Genomic DNA, 21638 nt, shown 5'->3' with positions numbered 1-21638 from the left:
GTGCTATGCAAGGTGATCCTCGTAGTCAGGCTCTCGATGTGGGCTGCTACGCACAGATCTCAAATTTGTTACTTGAGTCACAACTCCGTCACGAGAATTTCCCAGCATTCATGTATCTCCCGAAGATTCGTGCTGTCTGTTAGTCGATAGAATGTGTGTAGCCTCTGTTGACTCGTGTCATTTTCGTCGAACTATTTTTCAAAGCATTCAAATGCATAACCTTGATGGCATTCCCACCAGATCTCCTGCTCCATGGACTTCACGAATCGTGTTGACGGCAGACGCTCTTGGAAGGCCCAACCTCTCGTACCCAGAGGTTTTGTGTCACTCTGGTATACCAACGAGTCACGAGAGTGTACGGTGTATGGCTTGCCATCGGCGTTCAAATATTGCCACGATTGTGAGACATGACAGGGATCGTGTCACGGTTCAGGGTGCTCTTGCCTGTCGAACCTCACCTGCCATGAGAGTGACTGCCACGTCACACTAGCGTTGTTTACAGCTACTCACCTATACATACTGTCCGTAGCTTCACACAATACAACCTCAGTTCAATCCTGCAATTCTTCCCACATGCGTACGGATCACTCACGATCCCCGACAGATCGGCAGTGGCGAAGCAACCTCCAGAAGCGTCCACTGAACACCGTAGCTGCTGATATATATCGAAAAGGACGCGTGCAACAGCGGCATCAGATCCAGTGTCCTGAGATGGTTGAGGCGGGTCGCAAGATCGGCCACGGACATGCCGGATCTCAAGGATATTAGGTGCGATGAAGACACAAAGGAGTCTTGTCTGAGACACCTACCAGGTGCTGGAAGATAGCGAGCGGTTGCGGAATGGTAGGGTACACTTAATAACTCTCTAGCTCCCAAGAGTATTTGCTGAGTTCCAAGTCCGGCAGCAGTGCGTTCATCACGAGCATTCGGTTCCACAAAGATCCCCGGCCTAGACTTGCTGCGGTCGCGTTCGACTTCGATTTCGATATCGTTCTTGACATTGTTGAGATCAGTACTGAAAAGCACACTGATGGCGTGACAGCCTCTGCAGCCATGCGTTGCCGACCCAATAGCGTCTCTTAGCTTCACATGAATGAAACTTAATTTTGAATGAATCTGATAGTGGACCTCATCCGGTTCCACGATGTGGAGATCCGAACACACCGGGCAGCTGGGACTCTGCGGAGTTTAAGAACGTCTTCGTTTCATAGTTTTCGGATATACGTTAAGTAGACGATTTGTGAAATATCTTGAACAAGTTTAGCCTGACGTACAACAACATCAGGTGCCGGGTTGTTCGACAAGGCTGTGTTTGCTGGGTGAGGTTGTCGGGAAGCAAGCCTAGTACCGGGAAGTGTACATTTCTGCAGGCAACACGCGTACCGCAGCGCGCAAGGATACGGGAGGACAACCATTGAAACAGCTGGTATGAGCACGAGGTTTTGAAGAGAAGTTTTGTTCGATTTGCTCATCAAGATATATGTCAGCCAACTCAAAGATGCATTAGTGACGAGAAACAATACATTTGCAACAAAGTGCAACTTTCCTTGATGAAGATTCACTGTGTCGCAACAGTAGTTCTGAGCTGCTGAAATCAGCTCCAGTCTTCTATGACTACAATGTACAGAGTGAGATGAACACGCGTCAGGGCCTTGAGAACAGCAAATAGAATTACTGCGCTGCAGGATCTAGGAAGCCTTCTAGTGTCTCGTAGTTCAGCGGCTTGAACAGCTCATTACTCAAGTCCGCGCCCGAGCTACCCAAGAGGCCCTCAAAGTTCTCAAATGCAGCATCGAAGTTTAGCCAGTCAGGCGACTGTTCAGCAAAGCCAAATGCAGCAGGTATTGGTGCTCGATCTGCGCGCTCGCTGCTCGTAGGGTGCTGTCCTGGTGTGAGCGCCGGCATGGGGTTGAGCAAATTCGGCATTGGAGAAGGCTGCTGTTGCTGTAATCTTGGGTCTATCGAGGTGTCGATGTTCTGCGGCGGCCAGTGGTTGTTCGATACTGGCATGTGTGGTCCATTGTGAGAAGGTTGTGGAGTTGGCGGCTCGGTCTTAGGTTCGTTCGGGCGTAGCTCTGGTGCAGTAGGTGCAGGAGTGTTGACAGCATTTGTGCGCTGCCCTGCTGCGTTGCTGAGAACTGCACGACCAATGTCCGCCATTGTACCTGCAGACCACCATGCATTTCGTAGGCGATCGAGTAGATGTACACATTGCTTCAGTTCCTCCGAGGCACGCTTGATGTGGACTTTCAGTCGTCGTGAGCGGAAGTGCCTGTACACAACACTGAGTGCTACGGATAGCGCGTATGGTACGAGTGGAAGTGGTGGCAGGAGTTCTGGGGATTCGGCGTTGAGCAGATGGATGACTCGTGTTGCTGACAGACTCTGGCGAACGTATGACGGTGTTGACTTGACAGGTGCGTTGATTGAGAGGGACTTGTGCGAGGCCATGCACATAGTGTGGTGGAAGAGGGAAAGAAGGCCTATATCTGTTAGCCTCATGGTAAAATTACATGTATCCACTCAACTCACTCATGATGGGGCCGTCCAGCTTATCCTCGCCATCACCCACCATCTCCTCAAATCCAAGGAAGTCATCTTCCCAGCCTGTCTCGTCCGCAGAGCGACTGCCGGGCCTGTAGTAGTCGATGACCTTGTCCAGCATCTCTGAAATCTGTAGCCAAATGCCGAACGGACTTGATCTCTTCTCAGGATCTGTGGGAAGCTGTCTCAAACTGTTGTCGCGATCGTGCATGAGCAGTGGCCTGCCGTTCATACATGCGTTGATCTTGTCGAGACTCCACAAGCACCAAAATACATCTTCAAGATTCCCTTGCGACTCTGAGCTTTGGTTTCTCCATTGATGTCCGAACTGCAAGCCAAACGTATGTGCATGATGAATAGCTTGGGCTAGGTGCATCGATGCTTGTTCAGCGCCGTCTGGTCCTTCACAGTGAAGCGAGACAAGAGCTAGCACTTGAATAAGCACAACTCGGTTCTTCTCAAGTTTCGCCTCGATGCCAACAATGACGGCCTGATACAACCTTTGAGAGAACTCTCGTGGACTGAGTGGCTGTGGATCATCACCAAGACACAAGATCTTTGCAGCATTTGCGTGCTTTGATGCTACAATGCAGATTGCTTGCATCAGGAGGCGAGGTTCCCGACCTTGCGAGTACTGCTCGTAGAAGAGGTCTTTGTCAACGAGTGGAAGAAGTGGGTGAACATAGGCGAAGTAGATGTCAAGAAGAACATCTTGACTCTTACGCGGTGGTAGAATGTCGACGCCTACTGCATCTAAGTACTGTTGGAGAGCTTTGGAGATCTTCACCTCCGAAGTGGTTGGTGGACCTGTTTCACTGATATGCACAGAAGCAGACCTTGGCTGGGTCGTCGCTGGTCTTTGATCTCTCTCTTCGACCCATTGGCCGATAGGGGCTATGCTTGGTGACTGCGCAGGGTCTCGTTTCGAATGGACTTGCTCTCTCAATACAGCCTCTGGGTTCAAGTAACCCAGGAAGTTGGGTGGGGTTTGCGGTGAGCGTGCGCTTTCCGCCGGGCTGTGAGGCGGCGGCATGGTGGAGTGGGGATGAGCGTTGCCATGACTTCTGGCATCCCCACGGGGAAACCTTGGATCGTGAGGGTGATGGTGTCCCCCTTGAGCATAGGCATGAGGGTCTGAGGTTGGATTGCCTGCGTCCCGGTCACCGCTTTGGGTAGAGTTTCCGCCTTCATAGGAGCCGCCGCCGTTCTCCTCCTCAGCAAACGTATGGCTGCATCTCTTCTACTGGGGGATCAGCTAGCTGAAACATGTTTTGGGACTGGCTAGCACTCACTCTGCGCTTCTTGCAGGATTCACAGGCACGGTGGACACCTGGGCGCACGTTAGCTGTCTGTCTCATGTGGCGCACTGACAGTGTTCACACGCACGCTTTCGCTTTCGGAAGAACTCGTTATTCGCCGCGAAGGTGATCATTGTCGACATTTTGACGTGTAGCGACGCGTCTGCGGGGTTTACTACGCGCAAAGATGTACCCAAGAGGCTCCAGCAAAGACTTGATGTCTTCAGGTCACGAGCCGCGGCGCAGAATTGAGGAGCGGAGATTCTCTCCCGTGCCTGCCCGTTGCCTCCGCATTTTCTCCACACGCGTGATTGGCCCAGATGACATGCAGCAACGGGCATACAACGATTGGCATCGCTCTTCTTCCAACATCCCGGACCGCATGTGGTAGTACGATAATGCGCTGTTGTCAAAGCTCTCAACGGCAAGAGCATGACTGCGCCTTCACTCCCGGTTGACATCTGGCTGATCATACAGCTCGCTCAAGGAACTATCGGCAAGCAACGAACTTACAATCCAGATGTTGCTGCCACAGCTAGTAGGGCACAGGCAGCAATGCACTTTCACGACCACTGGAACAGCAACTCAAAGCGTGTGCGGCGCAAGCGGCTGCAGCCCTGGTTAGCTGACAATAAGCACCGTATGACGCCTGAAGACCGCTTGAAGGCCGAAGATAGAGTGGGGCGCACCAAAGATCTGGTAAGACGTATTTTGCGGCATGAGAAACTTTGTGAGCTCACACTCACCGATTTCACGCGAGAGATGGGAGGAGTTGTGTCCGAGAAATGCGCAGAAGATCTACCCTACCTTTTGCAATGGCCGTGGGGCCATGATGATATGTACGCAACACCGATAAGACCTTTGCAGCTCAGGTGTCGTTCGAAAGGATGTTCTACGATGTGACTGATAGACCTTGATACTCAATAACAATGCACTGAAGTCCTCCACGCTTGGATGCCACCGTCCCTTGTCGAGTCCCATTTGAAAGCACAATACTCCCAACCACACATTCCTTGCAACACTGTGATGTTGACAGGACGTTCAGACGTTGGCTTCAGCTGCTCCAGCACCCCCAACCTTCTCCTTCCTCTCCTTGCCCTCCTCTCCTCTCAACCTCGTCCTAACCTCCATCAGTGCCTTACCCAACAAATTCTGTCCCCATCGATGCCTGTTAGCGCCAGCATTCTTGTCCGCAAACCCAATCCCCCAAATCCTATCCATCGGACTCGCCTCAACCAACAACCACTTCCTCAAACTCTCCGCATCTTCCGAGACTGTAAATTTGTGCATGTGGCCCTGAACAACGATCTCAAACTTGTCTACTCGCATGTTAGCATCCCATTCATACACAACTCTGATCTTGAAGCATGGTGAATACAAATTGCTGAGGTTACTCACTCTCATCCCAAACCCTCCCAACAAACCACCTAACCTTCCACCCCAGCGCCTTATGCACCTTCGGGTCTGTCGTATCTAGCATCCCCTTCGCAAATTCCCGTCCCCGAACAACCGCGTTTTTTGAATCATCATCCGCATCTTGCACGTCGCATACGTGTCGCCGGACACGATGAAGGGCGAGGCATATCATTGGCCCAGGTAGCCTGTGCGTTCTTCGTGCCAATGCCAGAAGTATACCGGTCGAGAGGATGAGGTGGTATTATTGGTGGTGGTGGTAGAAGGATGCGGGATGGTTGAAACGGGCATAGTTGTTGCTGCTGGTGATGCTCTGAGAGTTGGGACTTGATGGGTGCGCTGCTGCGGTATGATGCTCAAGCAGTCTTGTAAAGGTAAAGGTGGATTTCGTTCTTGAGTGTGAGATGATGATATTGCTGCGCTTTATACGTTGACTGTAGACTGATGATCTGTTCCTGAAGGGCGATGTGAACATTGGTTCGTCTCAGATCCAGAGTATGAGGGGAAAAGATCCATCAGGAAGGCATATTTTATGGTTGCTGCATCGGACCATCGAATACGAAGGTGCTGCATACGGTGACTGGGTGAAGGACCTCCGCCCTTTTGCGGATGCATGGAGGCCCCCCCGAACTCGACCTTGACTCACATCAACGAACCTCGAAGTGTCACATGATTCAGATGCGCAAGTGGAAGACACGATGCTTCATTGCTATCAGGACAGGGGTATGAGCATACACTCAACTCCAATTTCGGCGCTTATGCTAAATCACAGATTTTGGGCGCACCCATGCATATGCTTTCCAACAAACATTACAATATCAACGACCTACAATCTCCCCACAAGGAATTGGGTACACGAAGAAGAATGCCATAAGAATAGTGGTCTGACCTACATCATGCCCTCAATACCTTGAGAAAGTCGCCCCTCCATAGCCTTGATCAAAACGGGTGGTACGGCTTCGTCGGTCGCGCGGATCGTGATGCGGAACATCTGCTCGTTGTTAGTTGATTGCATTATCTTCGGTTGCATTCCTAGACGTACCTGAGTGTCGAAGTTGGGCTCCAGCCTCAGCAGACACCCAAACTTCCCGCCCTCACTCGTGTGCAGCACCGTCGCACCGACAATGTTCTTTCCATTCGGATCGACACCCTCAACAATACCCCATTTGAAGCCTGCGACGACCTTCTTGACAAACGCTAGGTCCATAGTGCGGCTCTTATTGACCAGGCCGAAAATACTCTGCGCTTCACGTGGAGCACTGCCGATCTGCTTCCATCTCTTGAAGAAGTCCTCTGAGCTGAGTTCTGCGCCTTCCATGTACTTGTGGAGGGACACCGGTAGCTGCAGAGTGATTCCTTGCATAGCACCAGCGAGCCAGGATATGCGGATGGTCGGAGGGTCTGTGAAGACATTCTTGCAGTCAAACATAATGGTTTGCTGCGATTGGCCCTCAGGCTGTATCACTGTATCCGGCAGACCCTTGACATCTGTTTTTAGATTGTCCGAGGATCTGTTGTCAAGTGTGGTGGTGAAGGAATTCATAGGGAAGGATGACCTGTTTGTGAAGTAGAAGATTAGGCAGCCCAATTGGCCACGATACTCTGTTCGAAGACCGACTTGTATCTGCTGATCCTCGTAGAGTACACCCTCAGATCGCAACAATAGACGGTTGTAGCCAATCTCCCAGTCTGGGCTCAGATGAGCAGCGCTGGCGAAATTTGGTGCGCTGAGCACCTTGTTTGTGCCCACATTGAGATCCAGACCGGCAAGATCGCTCGACAAGGAAGCCGCACCGTTTGTACCGTTCGTTGCAGATGTTTTGTGCTCTCCTTGTGCTGGCATTGTCTGACTTCGCTTGAAACCAGCGGTCGAGTTCTGTCGTGCGAGACCAATTTCTCCTTGGTTGGCATCCTTGCCACCAACTACCCAGGTTCGCTTGTCGCTGGTCGTCGAATGCTTCTGGTGTAATCTTGAGAGTAGTGCTGATGTTCTCTCCGGGTACGGTGGCATCTCGTCGCATACTGTTCGCAGCAGATCGTCTGTAGGCATTGTAGCAAGGACAAGATACTCGCATGCTCTTTGTTGAAGCTCGGAGTCCAGCGAATGTGTATAGGCGCCGAAGGCCTGTAGAAGCTGGGGCTTGATCTCTGGGAACAAGTTCACAAACTTGACGTAGCAAGACAGTAGAATCGCTCGCGTACTAGACGAGCAACCCCGCATCTTTGCGCTCATTGCCATGAACTGCTCGATTGGACTGCATCCCTTGCTGTCGGCAATCAAGTGACCGAATTCTCCAAGGAGATAGCCTCCAATCTTTACCAATGTCTCGTGGCAGTCCGCCTTGACGTACGCCAGGATAGTTTGAGCTGCATAGACCTGAAGCTCTTCGTTGTTGGTCACGATCTGAATGACTCGCTGCCACACCTCATCGCTGACGTGGTCACCGGCCATTGCGATCAAGCGCAGTGTAATGTCGACGTACCACTGCACGTCTGTGGCGTACTTCTCCGTCAAGATAGCAATCTTAAGTACCATCTCCTCTCTTATCGCGTAGTCGGCAGACTGGAGGTAGCGCAGAAGCTCGCCTACAATAGCTTGCGCGTTTGTCTGATCACACATGCTGTAGAGGAGGTCCAAGCCTTGTCTTCGCACACTGATGTCCCTATCTCTCAACGACCCAATAATTATAGCCTGGTGTTTCTTGATAGGATCTAGCGTTTCTCCGCGAGCTGCTAGATGCGTCATGGCTTCTAATCCCAGATATCGTACGTTTGTCTCGCGAGAGGCGATGAACTTGCCCAAGCGCGTGGAAATCGTCACCATCAGATCCGGTTCAGTATCTAAATGAATGACCAGGTTGATCGCTTCGAATAAAACGGCGTTCTGCGCGTTGTTCTGCTGAACGTTCTTTGGCATCTCCAGCGCAGAATCCATGATCTTCCGCAGTGCTTCGCGGACGAGGTTCTGAACGTGCGAATCCTCGGGAGGAGGGTAGTACTGGAGAAGTTTGAGCAGCTTGACCAGGATCCATGGACACGGAACCTTGTAATAGTAGTATCCTTCCGCGCACTCGTTGTCCACGACTATCCGCTTCAGCCTGTTCGCAGCCTTCACATAGCTTCCCTTGTATTGTTCTGCGTTATCCTGCACGAGGGCTGTGATCAGAGAAGTAACAGAAAGCGCTACACCCATGTCAGGGTCATCCATTAGAGAGATCATGCGCTCTGCCCATTCATTCTGTACAATCCCTGGGTACTTGCGGTATAGACGGAGGAGAGTCAAAGCAGCCTTCTTCTTGACAAAAGCTTTCGATGCTGGCGATATCAGGAGTCGGTGTACCTCAGAGCTCAGAGCTTCACCCAGCTCCTTGCCTCCCACGTTTGCGATAGCGTGCAGCGCCAGACAGTTGTTAAGCTCGTTGTGGTCCATAAGGTCCTTCCTGATACTGTTGACGACCAGATGTATCAGCTCGTGCTGCTCGTGAAGGAACAGTGTGACTGCGAGGTATCCAATCTGCTTCTCCGAGTACTTGGTGGCGGAAATGAGGTTTACTGCTTCGAGGTGCCCGAAGTCGACATTCCAGCCCAGTATGTAAATATAGAGAAGTTTGCAAACGTATTTCTTCTTCTGGTAGCCGTTCAGGCTACCGTCTCTGAACTTTTGTCTGCCATATCGCGTCAGCGGTTGTCGTTCCCTTCTATCCAACATGATGCACCCACCGTATATTGGCCAATTCCTTGTTGATTCGCTTCTCTTCCAGTTCTCTTGCTCGTGCATTACGCAAATCTGCAATGAAGGACACCAATCCACGCATGGTGGGAACATCACCCGAGTTGCTGCTCCGACTGAACAGCCCTCCTTTGCCTGACGCCGCCGCCATCTTCGCTGATACAGACATTGTGGAAATCGCTTGCGGGCTTTAGCCGCCGAGGGGATAGCCGGACAAACCGGTAAGGGCTAGTTACGGCGTCGAGGTGGGCTGGGAGGATACGAGGTGTGAATCGAAGTAGGGGTTATGCAGCCGAGTACAGCGATGAGGAGGATTACGAGAGACGCTCGATCGCGAAAGGGGTCGGAAGAAGCGGAAGGTGAGTGCCGGTCATGAAGTCTAGAGTGAGAGAGGGCTATGTCTAGTGAGGAGGCACGAATAGTGCATGCTGCAGGTGGCCGCGGTGCAGCTTGATGCAAGATGCGCGCAATGCGGCGGGCTCGTGGTGGAGTTCAAGCGGCAGCAACTTAGCGTCCGAGCAGACCCTGGAACATCACAAGCGCCTCACAGTGACAACCGCCGACAGCCAAACACGCTGCTGCGCCAGGAAATGTATTGAAATGCAGATACAGACTGTACCTCAATTCTGCCGTCGTCTCGTCGTTTCATATAGTCAGTATCTTGGACTGACGCATCGGCTATAAATAAGAAGCTCTTGTTGACTGTCCTGAAGGCAAAGGATCACACAATATGTCAACGAAATTCAAGGTTTCTCTCAGTGTTTTGATTAATTGATGGGTATAAACTGCTATGTAGCACATTGTAATTCATGAGTGATCCTTCAACGCCGTGATGCCCCAATGCTCATTCTCACGCCAAGCTTCAATCTGGAAGCGTCCTCGTACATGCTTGCTCAACGCCAGCTCAACTGATGTCAATTCCAGGTCGCGGAAGCGTAATGTTTATTTCTTGGTGGTGAAATCGGTCTCCAGGTTGGAGGTACCGTTGTTCTCATTGCGTCCGCATGTGCAGGAGTCTGCATCGCAGTCAGAATAATGTCGTACAAACAGTATAATTCAAATCACATACCCTCAGCCCTCTTTCCGCACGCGCAAGTGTTGTTAGGCATCTTGTTCTCGTCGGCAGCCTTGGCGCAGTCTGTTCACCATCCGTCAGCAATATGATCACGTGAGCTATACGGTACTGAAAGCAGTAATTACACGAAGGGTGCGGGTGGAGGAAGAGAGGCATACTGCACTGAAGAGCAGGCTGCTTGCCGCATGAGCAGGTTGCTTCCTTGGCGCACACGCACTCGCCGTTGTTACGTCCGCAGCAGGCCATTGTTGATGTGGGTGGTGGAGGTTGACTTTGAAGGTCGGTTGATGAAAGACTAAGATGGAGTTGAGGTTGATTGAGGGTAGTAGTATTAGAGTTGATCGCTGGATGATGATCTTGAAAACAGCAAATAATGTCTTCTTTATAGCTTCTCTTACTTGCACAGCTCGATGGTTCCGGAACCCTTCGATAGCGACGCAGTGACCTGATGACGGCCAATTGGCCAATCAGCAAGCGGCTGATTACACCTGCGTCGCACTTTCTCTGCGATGCAGAGGCTGAGATTGCCACTTGCTGACTTCACTTCAATTAAAACGATTGTCATTTGCCAGATGTTTGTTGCACCCCGTGTGTTGTTGCAAATGGACATGTTGTGGTTGGTTGTATATTGATTTTGATCCACTTCCACGAAGGGTGGTGAGGTTGTGGCGTGTTACCATCACAACTCCTTGCCAACGCCAACCTTGTAGTCAGTGCGTGCAGTACGTCGGAAATGCTCTGGGTCACTGGACCATCATTCTGCTGAGGGCTTCTTGTGATGACCGGACCTGATCTTTGATCGATGAGTCGGCTTCCGTGTCCTACACGGCGTCAGTCAAAAATAATAACAATCGCGAGTTCTTGCTTACCCAGTTCTTCTGCAACGCTTGCAGGAGAACGACCGCATTCTGATAGTCTCGTCCCGAAGCAGAGCCGGTCTGCTGTTCAGCTCCTCCTTCCTTGCCCTCAGCAAAATCCTTGATAGCCTCCAGCAGCCCGTCGTCTTCCTTGATCTCTTCGATCAGCAGCTTCGCACCATGAGATGTTTGCGCCATCAGTCCCAGACCTAGCAACCCTTCAGATCTGGCATCGGCGTAGAATCGTTGGCGTACGAGCTTAGCTAATGGTCGAGCGATCAGAGGGACATTCAGCATCTGTTCCCTAATAGCGTCGACATTGTCTTCTGCGCTTGGCCTCCCAAGGAACCGGAGAATCGTAACGATAGACCGGCTGAGCTCAACGGTTGGGTTCTTCATCGCAGTACTGGGCAGCGGTCCTGCAGGCGCGAGTGCCTGCTCGACGATTTGGTGGAGAACCGTTGATTCAGAAGAAGCTTCAACGCCCACAATCGGATGTGCATCCGGGACGACGGTTTCGCCAACCTTCTCGCAAACTACCTTGATGATATTGTGCAAGTTGCTCGTAACGAGCTTGCCGATTATTGCAGCTGCTTCGCCACGGACAGCAGCATCTGTTTGCTTGAGCAAGGCGGTGCATGTCTGGAGAAGACCAGCATCTGCTAGCGGTGCTCTGTTCGCCTCAGGGAATGTAAGATGACGCATGAATCCTGCAGCAGCATAGAGAAGCGCCGGCTTAGTGCTCGATGATAGGATCTTGGCCAGAGGAAGATGAAGCTCCATGATCTTGACCATGTCTGTACATACTTCATCCGACATGGCCAGATTACCAAGCATAACGCAGGCGCATATTGTAGATGGTGAGGGCGAGGCATTCAACTTGGCTCGAATGGTCTCAATCACTGGACTTCTGACATTGAAGCGTTGTGCGAATAGATCAGTGGCCGAAACTGCTGAAATATTTCCGATCAGTTGAGCCGCAAGAAGCACATTTGTGTTGTCCGATGTCGTCTTTTCAGTGCTCTTGGAGACGGCCAACTCTTCGAACACAGCTCTGATTTCGTCTGATGTGATCCGAGACTCGAAGTCTAGCATTAGGGTGATGAGGTCGCCGAGTAGCTCTGGCGTCGCAACCTTTGCTTGGAACTCTGGATCCTGTAGGTAGTGGACCAGAATAGCGACACACTCGTGGTAGTGATCTTCGTCGTAGTTCAGAGTTACTTTGACAAGATCGCTGAATGTGTCGAGCGATACATCGTCATTGAATTGCGCTGCTGTGAGCTTCTCGGTGGTCCATGTAAGAAGCTCGGTTGCATAGTCAAGTGCGGCATCCGATATCCGGTGGCCAGCAAGGTACCCAGACAGTGTGAAGTCTAGTCTGATGACAGCAGCTGCAGCCTTGGCGGGATCTGTCAAGGTTAGCATGCAGACAGTCAACAATGGGTGAAATCATACCGAAGTCGTTGCAAAGATTGAAGAGTACCGCAAGAGCGATCGGTGTCAGATCATCTGATGGCAGGCAGTCGACAATCTTTGATATGTCTTTGGTGGCAACTTCTCGATTTATGTCTTCAAGGGATGTCAGTTTCCTAACCTTGCAGATGAGTGAGAGAGTAAGGATACCGTTGTCAGCAACGCAATTCCCGATTATCCGCAGATACTGTCTGCGTAACGCAAGTGGTATGCTCACGTCACCCAGGTTGCGCAGCACGTAGTCAAGAATGCCGGCTTCTCGGAATGGGTCTTGCCACGTCTCTAGATATGATCAGCTAGACCTATATAGACGGCTAGAATGTGCCTACTTTGCTTTCCAACGGCGGTGCCTAACAGCTGCAGTGCTTCCTCGGTCGACTCGGTATGGGAAGTAGTTGTGATCTTATTGACTAGGGTTCTGAGAGAAGCATCTACAGCTTTTGAGCCGTCCGGACCAAGACTGATCAATGCTGTTACCTCGTCCGGCAAGGTCCCCCAAAACTCTCCGTTTGTGGACATTGCGTAGACTGAGCCAAGATATTGAGCCCGCACTTGAATCGATAATCAACAATCCACGCCCCAGAGATTGGAACTGACAGTCACCCTAATGGTTATGTATTAATACTCTCCCTCGAGTCAAGGTCTAGGAACGTGCTCTTTGTGACAGGTGAATGAGGCGTAAAGTGGGTAAGACATCGGTCCGTTCGTGAGGCTGATGTGAAAGCCGGCAAGCCTTGCCCGAACGGGTAGCGATCCCTTTAGCGCCTTCCTTGAAGCCTGGAGATCTGGACACTGAACAACACGACTCTACGACGACAAGTGCCAGGCTTCTGCACACCACTCACCGTATACCCTCTTTAATAGAAAAGACCCAAACCCAATTACCGCCAAGATGACACGCGCACAACAGACTATCAGCATTGCGATGCTCCTGACCTCCGTACGCTGAGCCCCTCCCAAACGTATACCCCTGGACCCATGTCTAATGATGTGTAGCTTTACCTCGCGGTATTCATGGAGCTCGTTTCTTTCCCTAGGAAGATTCAGAAGGAGATTGTTCCTGTGGTATGATACTCAATTCCTTCGAGGTATGGTCCATGCTAAACAACCACAGATTCCTTTCTGGGCACTTATCTCGTTCGGCGCATACCTTCTCTTTAAGCTTGGCTGGGGAGTCTTCACCTTCAACGACGTACCTCAGGCGCACGCGGAATTGATGGCACAAATCAAGGAGGCACGAGCAGACCTCCGGGCCCAGGGTGTCGACGTTGGTGCCGACGATTAAGCATCGAATGAACGGTTGACGATGTGGGCACACACACTTGCATTGCATTGGAGCATACGGGGGGCTCAACGGCGTCTGGGTTGGGAAAGTTGCGGAAGGAGGACGTAATTGCTTTCAAGGGTATATGCGCAAGCATGCTCTACTCAGGTTGGGATCTCCTCCGCCTTGTGCCGCTGCTTCAACTTCTTCTCTGTCTTCATGAACTCTCTTATACCCACAGGTATATCATCGAACAGCTTGCTCTCGCCCGCACCCTCAGTCCAGTTTGTTTCGCTACGTCCACCATCATCGTCCATACTGACAGCAACATGGTTTGGACTGCCCTGCTCGGCCACCATGCTCCCACTACTCTCAGCCTGCTCTCTCTTAGCCTGTATCGCGGCTCTTGCTTTAGCGCTCTGCCCCGCCCACTCTTCCATCTCGTCACGATACATGTCCCATACGCAGTTCACGCACCCAGACATGCAGCAATTGTCCGGCTCTGTTGGCTTTGGAGGCACACGTATGCCTGCAACTTCCTTTGAGGCAGCATCTATCTCTATTCTCCGTTCTCTTACACCCGGCTTCGACCCAAAAACAGTGCGGGCTCGCTCGAGTGTGATCTCCTTCTGAGATTTGGGAGAATCCGTAGACTGCGGAGTCGGAGGGGCGGGAGGAGCTCTGTCGTTCGACGTATCGTTCGAGACAGTTGGGGCTTGTGAAGGGGCCTTCTTTAGCATTTCTATATACTGTTAGCAATATACACGTGATCAGATTGAAGATTCTCTTACCTGCATAGAAGCCTGTTATTGGCCTAGCTTGCTCCCCTTCTGGTGCTATGTAGTACTTGTATCGTCGCTGTATCCGATCGCTGTTCTGAAGGCCAAATCTTGCTCTGTTCCATGACTTTGCACATGAAGCGCAAATGTTACGCCGCAGCGCCAATGGACGTCCTATGGAGGCCATGATATATAAAAGGGTAAAGGCAACCGCAGCGATGTACAAGACGTATTAACGCTATCGTAACATGCTTGGATAAGTCAGAGGTGTCATAGAGCTCAGAAGCTCGAGGCATGGATGCGGGAGACGTCATTTTGCGCCGCAGAGCCGGCCGCCTCGGCAAAGAACTGCCTTGAACGCCGACTGGACAAACGCGTCGAGGCGCGTCGAGGGACTTCGTCAACATCACCAACAAACAACTTGAGTAGCACTACACATTCACAGTCGCATAACTTCCGTTACAGTTGTTAATATGGATGAACCACCTCGAAAGCGCAGGAAGACGTCATCCCCGGCGCAAGCTCCCTCCAGTCCATTACGAAAGCCGCCGCGAAGACCATCTTTTGCATCGCCGACCAAAGCGAGTCTTGCGCGCAATTATCACAATTTGCTACCCACTCGCACACCACCTCCCGACGACGTTCGAGCTCGAGGGAAGCAAGCACGTGCTTTTGTGTTTGGCGAGGATGGACTTCCACCAAAAGAAAGAGAAAACGTAGGAGATGAAGAGGTGGAACTACCAACAACGCCGTCACAGAGAGGACTCGAGGAACAGGAGGGCCCACGTAGAGGAGTTCTGTCCTTTTCGCCAAGCAAACGTCCACCGCGCGGACCTAGCGTAGTAAAACGATCTCCACTGGCAAAAGCACCTGCTGTCCAACAAAATCAGCTTACTCGGCCTGTGGAAGAAGCGTTGGACGGGGAAGGCCCTGATCAGACGAAGAAGGCCAGGAGACCTCCTCTGGACCCTGAACACGAGAAGAGAAAGCAAGAGAAGGCACGGCTGCAACGCGAGGTACAAGAGCTGGAAGCACAAGTGTCGAGATGTACAAATGAGATTGTAGCCGAACAACGACGTGGAGCGGACGATGCGCTGCTGCCTACCCAGCGTGCCGACCTGATGTGAGTATCTCTACTTTTCAGACGTCAAGAACATGTTCTGACACCATCGCAGCAAGTTCCTTATCAAGATCAGCGGAGCAGATGCACAAGATGAGCGGCCAACGCCAGTCTCAAGCCTTCTGTGCTCTTTCCTCCCATTCTCAAGCCTGGCCGTACCACCTCCAAAACAGAAACGACCGGAGAAACCAATCGCGTCACATCGACCGTTAGACCTACAAGACCCGTTGCCTTACCTCGAAATGTTCACGTCCTTCAACTTCTCCACACAGCTTGGTCTGCCACGAGGCAAAGTCCTCCTCTCCTCGAAACGCGTCCACCAGAAGCACACAATCGACATCAACGGCCCTCAGAAGCTCCTCACCGCACAATTAGCTCTCAACATCGACTGTCTATCCAACGAGGTCATCGACTTGCACATTCTTCGCCTGCCGTCCTGGGCCGAACGCGAGTTAGGAACGTTCATGCGCACAAAAGCGAAAGAGAAGGATCTGGGCAATGCATGTTGGGCCATCGACTCATTCTGGGACATTGCAGTGAAGCGCGCCAACTTCTGGCATAGATGTGAGATGGAATTCGCCCGGTTCCTCCCAAGGCAGACAGCTGCCAACACAGAAAACATACCAGCCACAAGCACAGAATCCTCCACCCTCTCACGGAAAGATCTCAGCCGCCACCTCGGGCGAGACGTGTTCATTCTCCAAGACAAGCACGTTCTGCTCAAGATCAACTGGCGCATTGTATTCGACTGGACCGGTGAAGCAGAGTCGAATGTCGATGTGGAATGCGCTGTGCCCGCTGTGTGGGAAGAAGCAGATGCGAGCGATACGTTTCGCAAGATCCCAGACACATTTGACTCGCTTTTACGGACGAAGGGTGCGTTTGAGGCTACGAGGATTATGGTTGCATTGCTGTTCTCGCAGTGAGTGGCAAGGATGGTGTTGTCTTGTATAGTGCATTCTGAGATACCCAATGCAGTTCTTTCTATCTGATGAAGGTGTGTCCTTCAGGTCATGCTGCGATGATCCCCGGATGCTGAACATGGCCGCTTGGCTGCCTTCAACACTTTCAATTGATTCTATTTGAGGTGAGCTGTACCACGACAACGGCTGTCATGTGGTTCGCAATGCCTATCAGCACAAGTAGCACCGCACGGGTGGAACAATGTCATCTTGCTATTGCGCCGCCATTATAACCTCTTGTCTACCACTTCGATGTGCTGGTATTGCATGCCACCATAGCAATGACTTCAACACCGGGCCCTGGTTATAATGGGACTTCGACATGGACGTTCGACGGTCTGTACGATGTCTTCACACCACCTACATCCTGCCTTGAGTCGACCTATTCATTGAAATCGAAGGGCGTCGACAGCAAGACCACAGACATAGTCTGGACGCCAGAAACTACCGCTATGCGAGGATACGATCCAGCTTGCTTTCCGCCTAGTTTTCCGGATTTCTGCCTTTACATAGCGACAGTACGTCAAGAAACGATTACCACGTATCCAGTGGGTTCGATCTCGATACTGCCCAAACACGTGGTTTCGCCAGGATTTTGTCCTGTTGGATACATAGTCGCCACGACATCTTACAAACCAAACGCTACAGCTACCACCGCAGCTTGCTGTCCATTGCAAGTGGTGGAAGTCGAAATACAGAGGTCGGGCTATTGATTTCTGCAGCAAGCTTTATTTGTCGCTTGCCGTAGTCTGAGATGAGTTCCGCTGTTTCCAGTGATTGTAAAAGAAGCTGGTGAAGAAGTCCATAGCTCAAGCTCGATGTATCGAAAAGTACGTACCAACAGGGAAATGGCTTCTGACTATAGTAGCTAGTCATGTTGAGCGGATTGGACTTTACAGCAAAACCATGTGCCAGTCATTTGGTGCCTGGGGCTCGAGTCGTAGGATGGGATAGAGTCCATAGCGAAGGAGAGGAGTTGCACCGGAACTGAACCGTCAAATGAAGCACAGAGCTGTCGATGACAGAACACGATGTCACAAATGGGTCCAAAAGGAAGTACCCTTGCGGTGGCAGCGATTGTGAAGGGAAGTAATACAGCAGCGTTTGCAACAGACAACACCAACATTGCCAGATCGCAATTTTGGTGAGCCCGGTTATATACAGATCTTTCGAACGTCTGTATATTGGGTTGAGTATAATTCTCGGTCAACGGTGAAGCTGTTCCGGTGGCGACAGGGGTAATGTGTGTCTCACCATGGTCGATATGAGAAAACCATTCTACCTACAATACTTTGATTCGGGTCAATCTCAACCGACCCCAAAAGCTACAAAACCTTCTGTCGCTCATTCTAAATATCTTCCACCCCACTTCCCCAACAAGTCTTACAAAACTCACACTCCACCACTCCACCACAACAATTCCACGACTCGAAAGCCCATATCCCTATACCCAAGACCAGACATAACTCAAAGTCAACCTCCACCACGGGTGGCCGGAAGAACACATCAAAATATTATCCCCCCCAATTTCGATTCAGCCGCATACACGCACCTCAAAACGACAAAATCTATCGAGATAAAAGTCACCTTCGTCAGCCCTTTTTGCATGATGCTTTGTCTCGGCTATGGACACTTCGTCGCTAGGGGCACGAAATCTCATGACGCTTGCAAGAAAACTGCGTCAGAAGAGTACCTTGGTATCAAAGCCTTTTGGCTCCACACAAGGTGCCCCAACTGCAGGGAACAAATCACGATCGAGACCCCGCAATCACCGGATTGTGAGTGGCGCAAAGATGGGATCCGAGCAGGGGAGAGATGAGGAGAGGGTGAATGAGAAAGCGGACCAGAGACTGCATCGTCTTGAAAGCGAGACGAGCGAAGAAGTCGATGATTCAGGGATCGAGACGTTGGAAAGCAAGCAGGAAGATGCGATGAAGGAGATGGCTGTTGCAGATGCGTTGGGCGAGATTCTCGCAGCCAACGCTGGAAGAGAGGGCATGCAAGTCTTGATGGAAGCGTTGCGAAAGCAGCAGATTTGAATCTAGAAGAAGAGGATGCCATCTATGTTGAGGTTGCAAAAGCTGCGTTCAGAGTTGCGGAAGAGGAGTGCCTGCACAGTTGAAGAAAATATTGACATAGGGTCGTGGGCCACTCAGCCACGGAAGAGGGTGAAGAAGGATCACGGCGCAGCCTTGGGTTGAGGAAGAAGTCGGTTCAATAGAGGGCCTTCAATATTAGATCGTCTGTCAATATGAATTCATGTGTAACTAGCCATAGCAAGTGGCATACTTCTTGTCAACACCAACGCTTTGCATCACCAAAGTGGTACGTAAGGCCTTCGCAATAGACTGAGATATGTTGTTGAACAAGACGTCTGTGTCGTCTCAACGGCAAACGCCCAGATACCGCCTACAGCAACCCGAGAATCTCGATCACGCACATGACATCCAACCGATCAGGGATGTCCTCGGCCCCTGTCACGAAGTCTGTGTGCGCTCCAAGCGGCAAAAAGCAAACGTCTCACACGTTTTGCAAAATTGCCCGAGTGGCGGTGACCTGTCGCCATCCCAAAAAGTCCAGCGCTGTACGACAAAACTCTCTGTGGTGATTGCAACGAATGGATCCACTTTGCAGCAAGTGGACCCATCGAGCGAGCATGCTGTGCGCTGGCAGTTGGCGCCTGTTGTGCCACGTCTGGGGAACATCGCACTAAAACTGCGGCTCAAGCTGTCATACCATGAGGAAGATATCGTGTGCGGTTCGTCGGGAGTGTCTCGATGTGACACGCAGAAGTGGCGGGTTGTGAGACCATGAGAGTTGAGGCTGCGACTATTGTGCGATGCCTAGGCTGAATGGGTGGTGAAGGATGGAACTGCTGAGCGGTGGTCGGACCTCCGGGCACGTGGAAGCGTTGAGTCAGAGTTGTGCAGGGGTTTTGATCATTCTGTGTTTATCAGCCAGGTCGTTGTTACTTCGAGTAGCTGTCAAAGTTGCAATCATGTTGTACTGCGGTATGTTGTTCTGTTCCGTAAGCAATGGAATACCGGGTCGCACCCAAAACACTGGATCGCATGTTGAAGGTCTCTGTAAGAACAGTGTTCATGCTGATCAGCTCGACTGGAGGATGTAGCAAAGGTGCGAAGACATACAATGTCGTGCAACCATGCGTCACACTTCGTGCTCGACCACTGGACGCACGATGAACGTCCCGGAAGGAAGGATAACGAAAAGCAATCATAGCTGCATACGCGGTGGCGGTTTTCGAACCCGACGTCAAGGAGAAGGACTCTCTGTAATACTGTGATACCGTGACACAGGCAGGCAGCCATGAAGCTTGACAGGGTGAACAAAGCTCAGGTGTGGTGACTCGAAGGGAACGGCCTGTATTTGTCGAGCAGCGTCTTGGCTGCAGCGCTCCGTTATCCACAGGTTCGTTTGATGTTCAGTTTGTGCGAGTGCTAACCATCGTAGAGGATGCTTGTGGGACGCTTCTGAAGATCTCAGGGTTGCTAATCCAGTATTTTTGGACGCCTATCAGAAGCAACACCTTGGGTAGGCATTGTCGATCTCTGGAAACAAGAGAAGAAAGGAGAAACACGTGAGACTACCGTCTATTGACAACATGCAAGAAGAAAAAATCGATATCGCGAGATCGAAAAGCCTCAACTCAGGGCCAAGGTACAGCCTCGTGAAATTGCAAATCATTGCCCTAACACTAGCTGAACCAGTAAATGGGCAGGTTCTTGCGCCTTCACACGCACCAACTGAGAATAGCTCAGTGTGGCGCAAATGACATCTCGTGGGCGCTGCGCACGAGAACGGAGAAGGCTGCAGATGTGAGGGATTTCTTTGGCAAGGGCAAGGGCAGCTGCAAGCAGGAATCGTGATGCTTGCCCTTTGGCGCTTTCTGTGCTAGCGCACTTGGCATCTCTGTACACCACTACGCCTTTTGTCTGCACTCGGCTACACTGCAACAAGCGCATTTCCCAATTGGCGTTGTTTGCTCAGAAGAGGGCACACTTTAATGTGCAATTGATTATTGAGTGCTGATCCGGCACTGCTCGCCACGACAAAGAAATCGCCGTAGCGGTGACTTTCGTCGAATGGCAAGGATAGTTCAACAGTCAATGACGCTATGCTTCGGTTAAGCATACACTTTCCTCTACTTGTCTGGGCAAGGTTACACGACGGGCGTGGAAGCTGAAGCTTGGAGGACGTTGGAGTCTTACCCGAGAGTGAAAGTCAGCCGAGAGATGGTCCGTGTGGCTGGCTCGTGTTGTTCGGACTCTCGACTTCAAGACATTTGTGTATATTTGTGTTTAGTGAACTCATGGGTTGATGGCTGGGTTCGACGTCGTAGCGTTCGGTGTAATGCAGCTGAAGAGAAGGTGCAAGGTTGTCAGCGCCTTCTACTTTATGTCCGTGAAGTGCAGTTGAAAAAGGAGTGCATTCATTGAATACGTACAGTCAAGGTATTACCCAAATGCTCCTTCGATATCAGTCTGCCATGGTCTGATTCAATCGAGCCTAGAGTGATCTCAGTATGCACAGACGGCATGATCCTTCACACCTGTCAAGTGGAGCTACTGCAGCACGCTTGTGGATATGCAGGCTTCGGTCTTGGTGAGACCGGTGACTTACCGATGGATCCCGGCTTACCGCAACCGTCCTCAATCATATGTCCAGGCGGAGTCCAGCCACTCAGCCTGGTTGAGTGTGTGGATTGAGGGTGGCTGTGGTTGGCCGGTGATTGCTTTCCGTGTTGACAGAGCTTGGTTCCGAGGCGGACCGCGCGAGGATGCAGGCTGTCCTTAAGGACTGACCGGATCGGACGATAGTGAGAGACGACAACTGCACAGGAGATGTGGATTTGTTCTTGTGTTTGGCAGCCGACAAATATCGTTATGGCGCGCCTTCAGGTCTTGATTTGTGTCTGGTTTGCCAAGAGGCGAGGTTGACATCCTCTTCGTTGAGATAGCTACGGTACAATGTGGGCTGTGCCCTGGTATCTTTGAGTAAATAGCGAAAAGTCGTGACGGACAAACCCCGTCAGGATCCCATGTTTTATTGCAACTCCGTGTAAATGCGTGATTGTGCCAACTCCCCTTCGTTGTTTAAACAAG

General features: G+C 51.3%; 11 protein-coding genes across 11 annotated transcripts; 5 read left to right on the top strand and 6 right to left on the bottom strand.

Annotated features, from left to right (window-relative positions):
• Positions 1-1671: 1671 nt before the first annotated feature.
• On the bottom strand, positions 1672-3985 carry BU25DRAFT_327539 (uncharacterized protein; the record flags this gene model as incomplete). The annotated part of the gene is made up of 4 exons (XM_033699486.1): positions 1672-2483; positions 2533-3784; positions 3837-3874; positions 3931-3985. The coding sequence occupies 4 exons, from the start codon at positions 3983-3985 to the stop codon at positions 1672-1674; spliced, it is 2157 nt and encodes a 718-aa protein (XP_033567949.1).
• A 230-nt stretch (positions 3986-4215) lies between these two features.
• Positions 4216-4771, top strand: BU25DRAFT_405625 (uncharacterized protein). Its single transcript, XM_033699829.1, has one exon. The coding sequence runs from the start codon at positions 4275-4277 to the stop codon at positions 4743-4745; it is 471 nt and encodes a 156-aa protein (XP_033567948.1). The 5' UTR covers positions 4216-4274; the 3' UTR covers positions 4746-4771.
• BU25DRAFT_12579 (uncharacterized protein) lies at positions 4600-5554 on the bottom strand. Its single transcript, XM_033699389.1, has 2 exons — positions 5241-5554; positions 4600-5161 (listed from the first exon to the last, which is right to left on the bottom strand). Exons 1-2 carry the CDS (start codon positions 5428-5430, stop codon positions 4884-4886), a joined length of 468 nt encoding a protein of 155 aa, XP_033567947.1. The 5' UTR covers positions 5431-5554; the 3' UTR covers positions 4600-4883.
• Positions 5555-5966: 412 nt separating this feature from the next.
• On the bottom strand, positions 5967-9461 carry BU25DRAFT_405623 (Adaptor protein complex AP-2 alpha subunit). Its single transcript, XM_033699828.1, has 3 exons — positions 8976-9461; positions 6298-8920; positions 5967-6246 (listed from the first exon to the last, which is right to left on the bottom strand). Exons 1-3 carry the CDS (start codon positions 9152-9154, stop codon positions 6145-6147), a joined length of 2904 nt encoding a protein of 967 aa, XP_033567946.1. The 5' UTR covers positions 9155-9461; the 3' UTR covers positions 5967-6144.
• A 466-nt stretch (positions 9462-9927) lies between these two features.
• Positions 9928-10306, bottom strand: BU25DRAFT_328809 (uncharacterized protein; the record flags this gene model as incomplete). The annotated part of the gene is made up of 3 exons (XM_033699542.1): positions 9928-10001; positions 10055-10123; positions 10219-10306. The coding sequence occupies 3 exons, from the start codon at positions 10304-10306 to the stop codon at positions 9928-9930; spliced, it is 231 nt and encodes a 76-aa protein (XP_033567945.1).
• Positions 10307-10887: 581 nt separating this feature from the next.
• Positions 10888-13050, bottom strand: BU25DRAFT_356424 (ARM repeat-containing protein; the record flags this gene model as incomplete). Its single annotated transcript, XM_033699606.1, has 4 exons — positions 12720-13050; positions 12541-12672; positions 12373-12486; positions 10888-12326 (listed from the first exon to the last, which is right to left on the bottom strand). Coding segments are annotated over exons 1-4 (1875 nt in total), but the record flags the coding sequence as incomplete, so codon positions are not given.
• A 46-nt stretch (positions 13051-13096) lies between these two features.
• Positions 13097-13747, top strand: BU25DRAFT_12504 (dolichol phosphate mannosyltransferas-like protein subunit 3). The gene is made up of 3 exons (XM_033699388.1): positions 13097-13330; positions 13387-13455; positions 13505-13747. Exons 1-3 carry the CDS (start codon positions 13283-13285, stop codon positions 13673-13675), a joined length of 288 nt encoding a protein of 95 aa, XP_033567943.1. The 5' UTR covers positions 13097-13282; the 3' UTR covers positions 13676-13747.
• Positions 13748-13765: 18 nt separating this feature from the next.
• Positions 13766-14714, bottom strand: BU25DRAFT_405620 (uncharacterized protein). Its single transcript, XM_033699827.1, has 2 exons — positions 14446-14714; positions 13766-14396 (listed from the first exon to the last, which is right to left on the bottom strand). Exons 1-2 carry the CDS (start codon positions 14618-14620, stop codon positions 13819-13821), a joined length of 753 nt encoding a protein of 250 aa, XP_033567942.1. The 5' UTR covers positions 14621-14714; the 3' UTR covers positions 13766-13818.
• A 125-nt stretch (positions 14715-14839) lies between these two features.
• On the top strand, positions 14840-16637 carry BU25DRAFT_381453 (uncharacterized protein). Its single transcript, XM_033699667.1, has 2 exons — positions 14840-15556; positions 15609-16637. The coding sequence occupies exons 1-2, from the start codon at positions 14907-14909 to the stop codon at positions 16477-16479; spliced, it is 1521 nt and encodes a 506-aa protein (XP_033567941.1). The 5' UTR covers positions 14840-14906; the 3' UTR covers positions 16480-16637.
• Positions 16638-18031: 1394 nt separating this feature from the next.
• BU25DRAFT_298436 (uncharacterized protein) lies at positions 18032-18521 on the top strand (the record flags this gene model as incomplete). Its single annotated transcript, XM_033699454.1, has 2 exons — positions 18032-18297; positions 18341-18521. Coding segments are annotated over 2 exons (447 nt in total), but the record flags the coding sequence as incomplete, so codon positions are not given.
• A 213-nt stretch (positions 18522-18734) lies between these two features.
• On the top strand, positions 18735-19420 carry BU25DRAFT_12352 (uncharacterized protein). Its single transcript, XM_033699387.1, has one exon. The coding sequence runs from the start codon at positions 18871-18873 to the stop codon at positions 19327-19329; it is 459 nt and encodes a 152-aa protein (XP_033567939.1). The 5' UTR covers positions 18735-18870; the 3' UTR covers positions 19330-19420.
• The last annotated feature ends 2218 nt before the right edge of the window (positions 19421-21638 follow it).

Source organism: Macroventuria anomochaeta (assembly GCF_010093625.1).
Source record: "Macroventuria anomochaeta strain CBS 525.71 unplaced genomic scaffold BU25scaffold_1, whole genome shotgun sequence".
Taxonomy (NCBI): Eukaryota; Fungi; Ascomycota; class Dothideomycetes; order Pleosporales; family Didymellaceae; genus Macroventuria; species Macroventuria anomochaeta.
This window is presented reverse-complemented; position numbering and strand designations above follow the sequence as displayed.

Excerpts from the sequence above, each read along its gene's own strand:
- BU25DRAFT_405625 (XM_033699829.1), top strand. The coding sequence starts at position 4,275 with ATGACTGCGCCTTCACTCCCGGTTGACATCTGGCTGATCATACAGCTC.
- BU25DRAFT_12579 (XM_033699389.1), bottom strand. The coding sequence starts at position 5,430 with ATGATATGCCTCGCCCTTCATCGTGTCCGGCGACACGTATGCGACGTG. Across the intron at positions 5,162-5,240 it reads TGGGAGGGTTTGGGATGAGA|ACAAGTTTGAGATCGTTGTT; the intron begins GTGAGTAACCTC and ends ACATGCGAGTAG.
- BU25DRAFT_405623 (XM_033699828.1), bottom strand. The coding sequence starts at position 9,154 with ATGTCTGTATCAGCGAAGATGGCGGCGGCGTCAGGCAAAGGAGGGCTG. Across the intron at positions 8,921-8,975 it reads AAGGAATTGGCCAATATACG|ACAAAAGTTCAGAGACGGTA; the intron begins GTGGGTGCATCA and ends GCGATATGGCAG. Across the intron at positions 6,247-6,297 it reads AGCCCAACTTCGACACTCAG|ATGTTCCGCATCACGATCCG; the intron begins GTACGTCTAGGA and ends AACAACGAGCAG.
- BU25DRAFT_12504 (XM_033699388.1), top strand. The coding sequence starts at position 13,283 with ATGACACGCGCACAACAGACTATCAGCATTGCGATGCTCCTGACCTCC. Across the intron at positions 13,331-13,386 it reads TTGCGATGCTCCTGACCTCC|CTTTACCTCGCGGTATTCAT; the intron begins GTACGCTGAGCC and ends AATGATGTGTAG. Across the intron at positions 13,456-13,504 it reads AGAAGGAGATTGTTCCTGTG|ATTCCTTTCTGGGCACTTAT; the intron begins GTATGATACTCA and ends AAACAACCACAG.
- BU25DRAFT_405620 (XM_033699827.1), bottom strand. The coding sequence starts at position 14,620 with ATGGCCTCCATAGGACGTCCATTGGCGCTGCGGCGTAACATTTGCGCT. Across the intron at positions 14,397-14,445 it reads AATAACAGGCTTCTATGCAG|AAATGCTAAAGAAGGCCCCT; the intron begins GTAAGAGAATCT and ends AACAGTATATAG.
- BU25DRAFT_381453 (XM_033699667.1), top strand. The coding sequence starts at position 14,907 with ATGGATGAACCACCTCGAAAGCGCAGGAAGACGTCATCCCCGGCGCAA. Across the intron at positions 15,557-15,608 it reads ACCCAGCGTGCCGACCTGAT|CAAGTTCCTTATCAAGATCA; the intron begins GTGAGTATCTCT and ends ACACCATCGCAG.
- BU25DRAFT_12352 (XM_033699387.1), top strand. The coding sequence starts at position 18,871 with ATGTTGTTGAACAAGACGTCTGTGTCGTCTCAACGGCAAACGCCCAGA.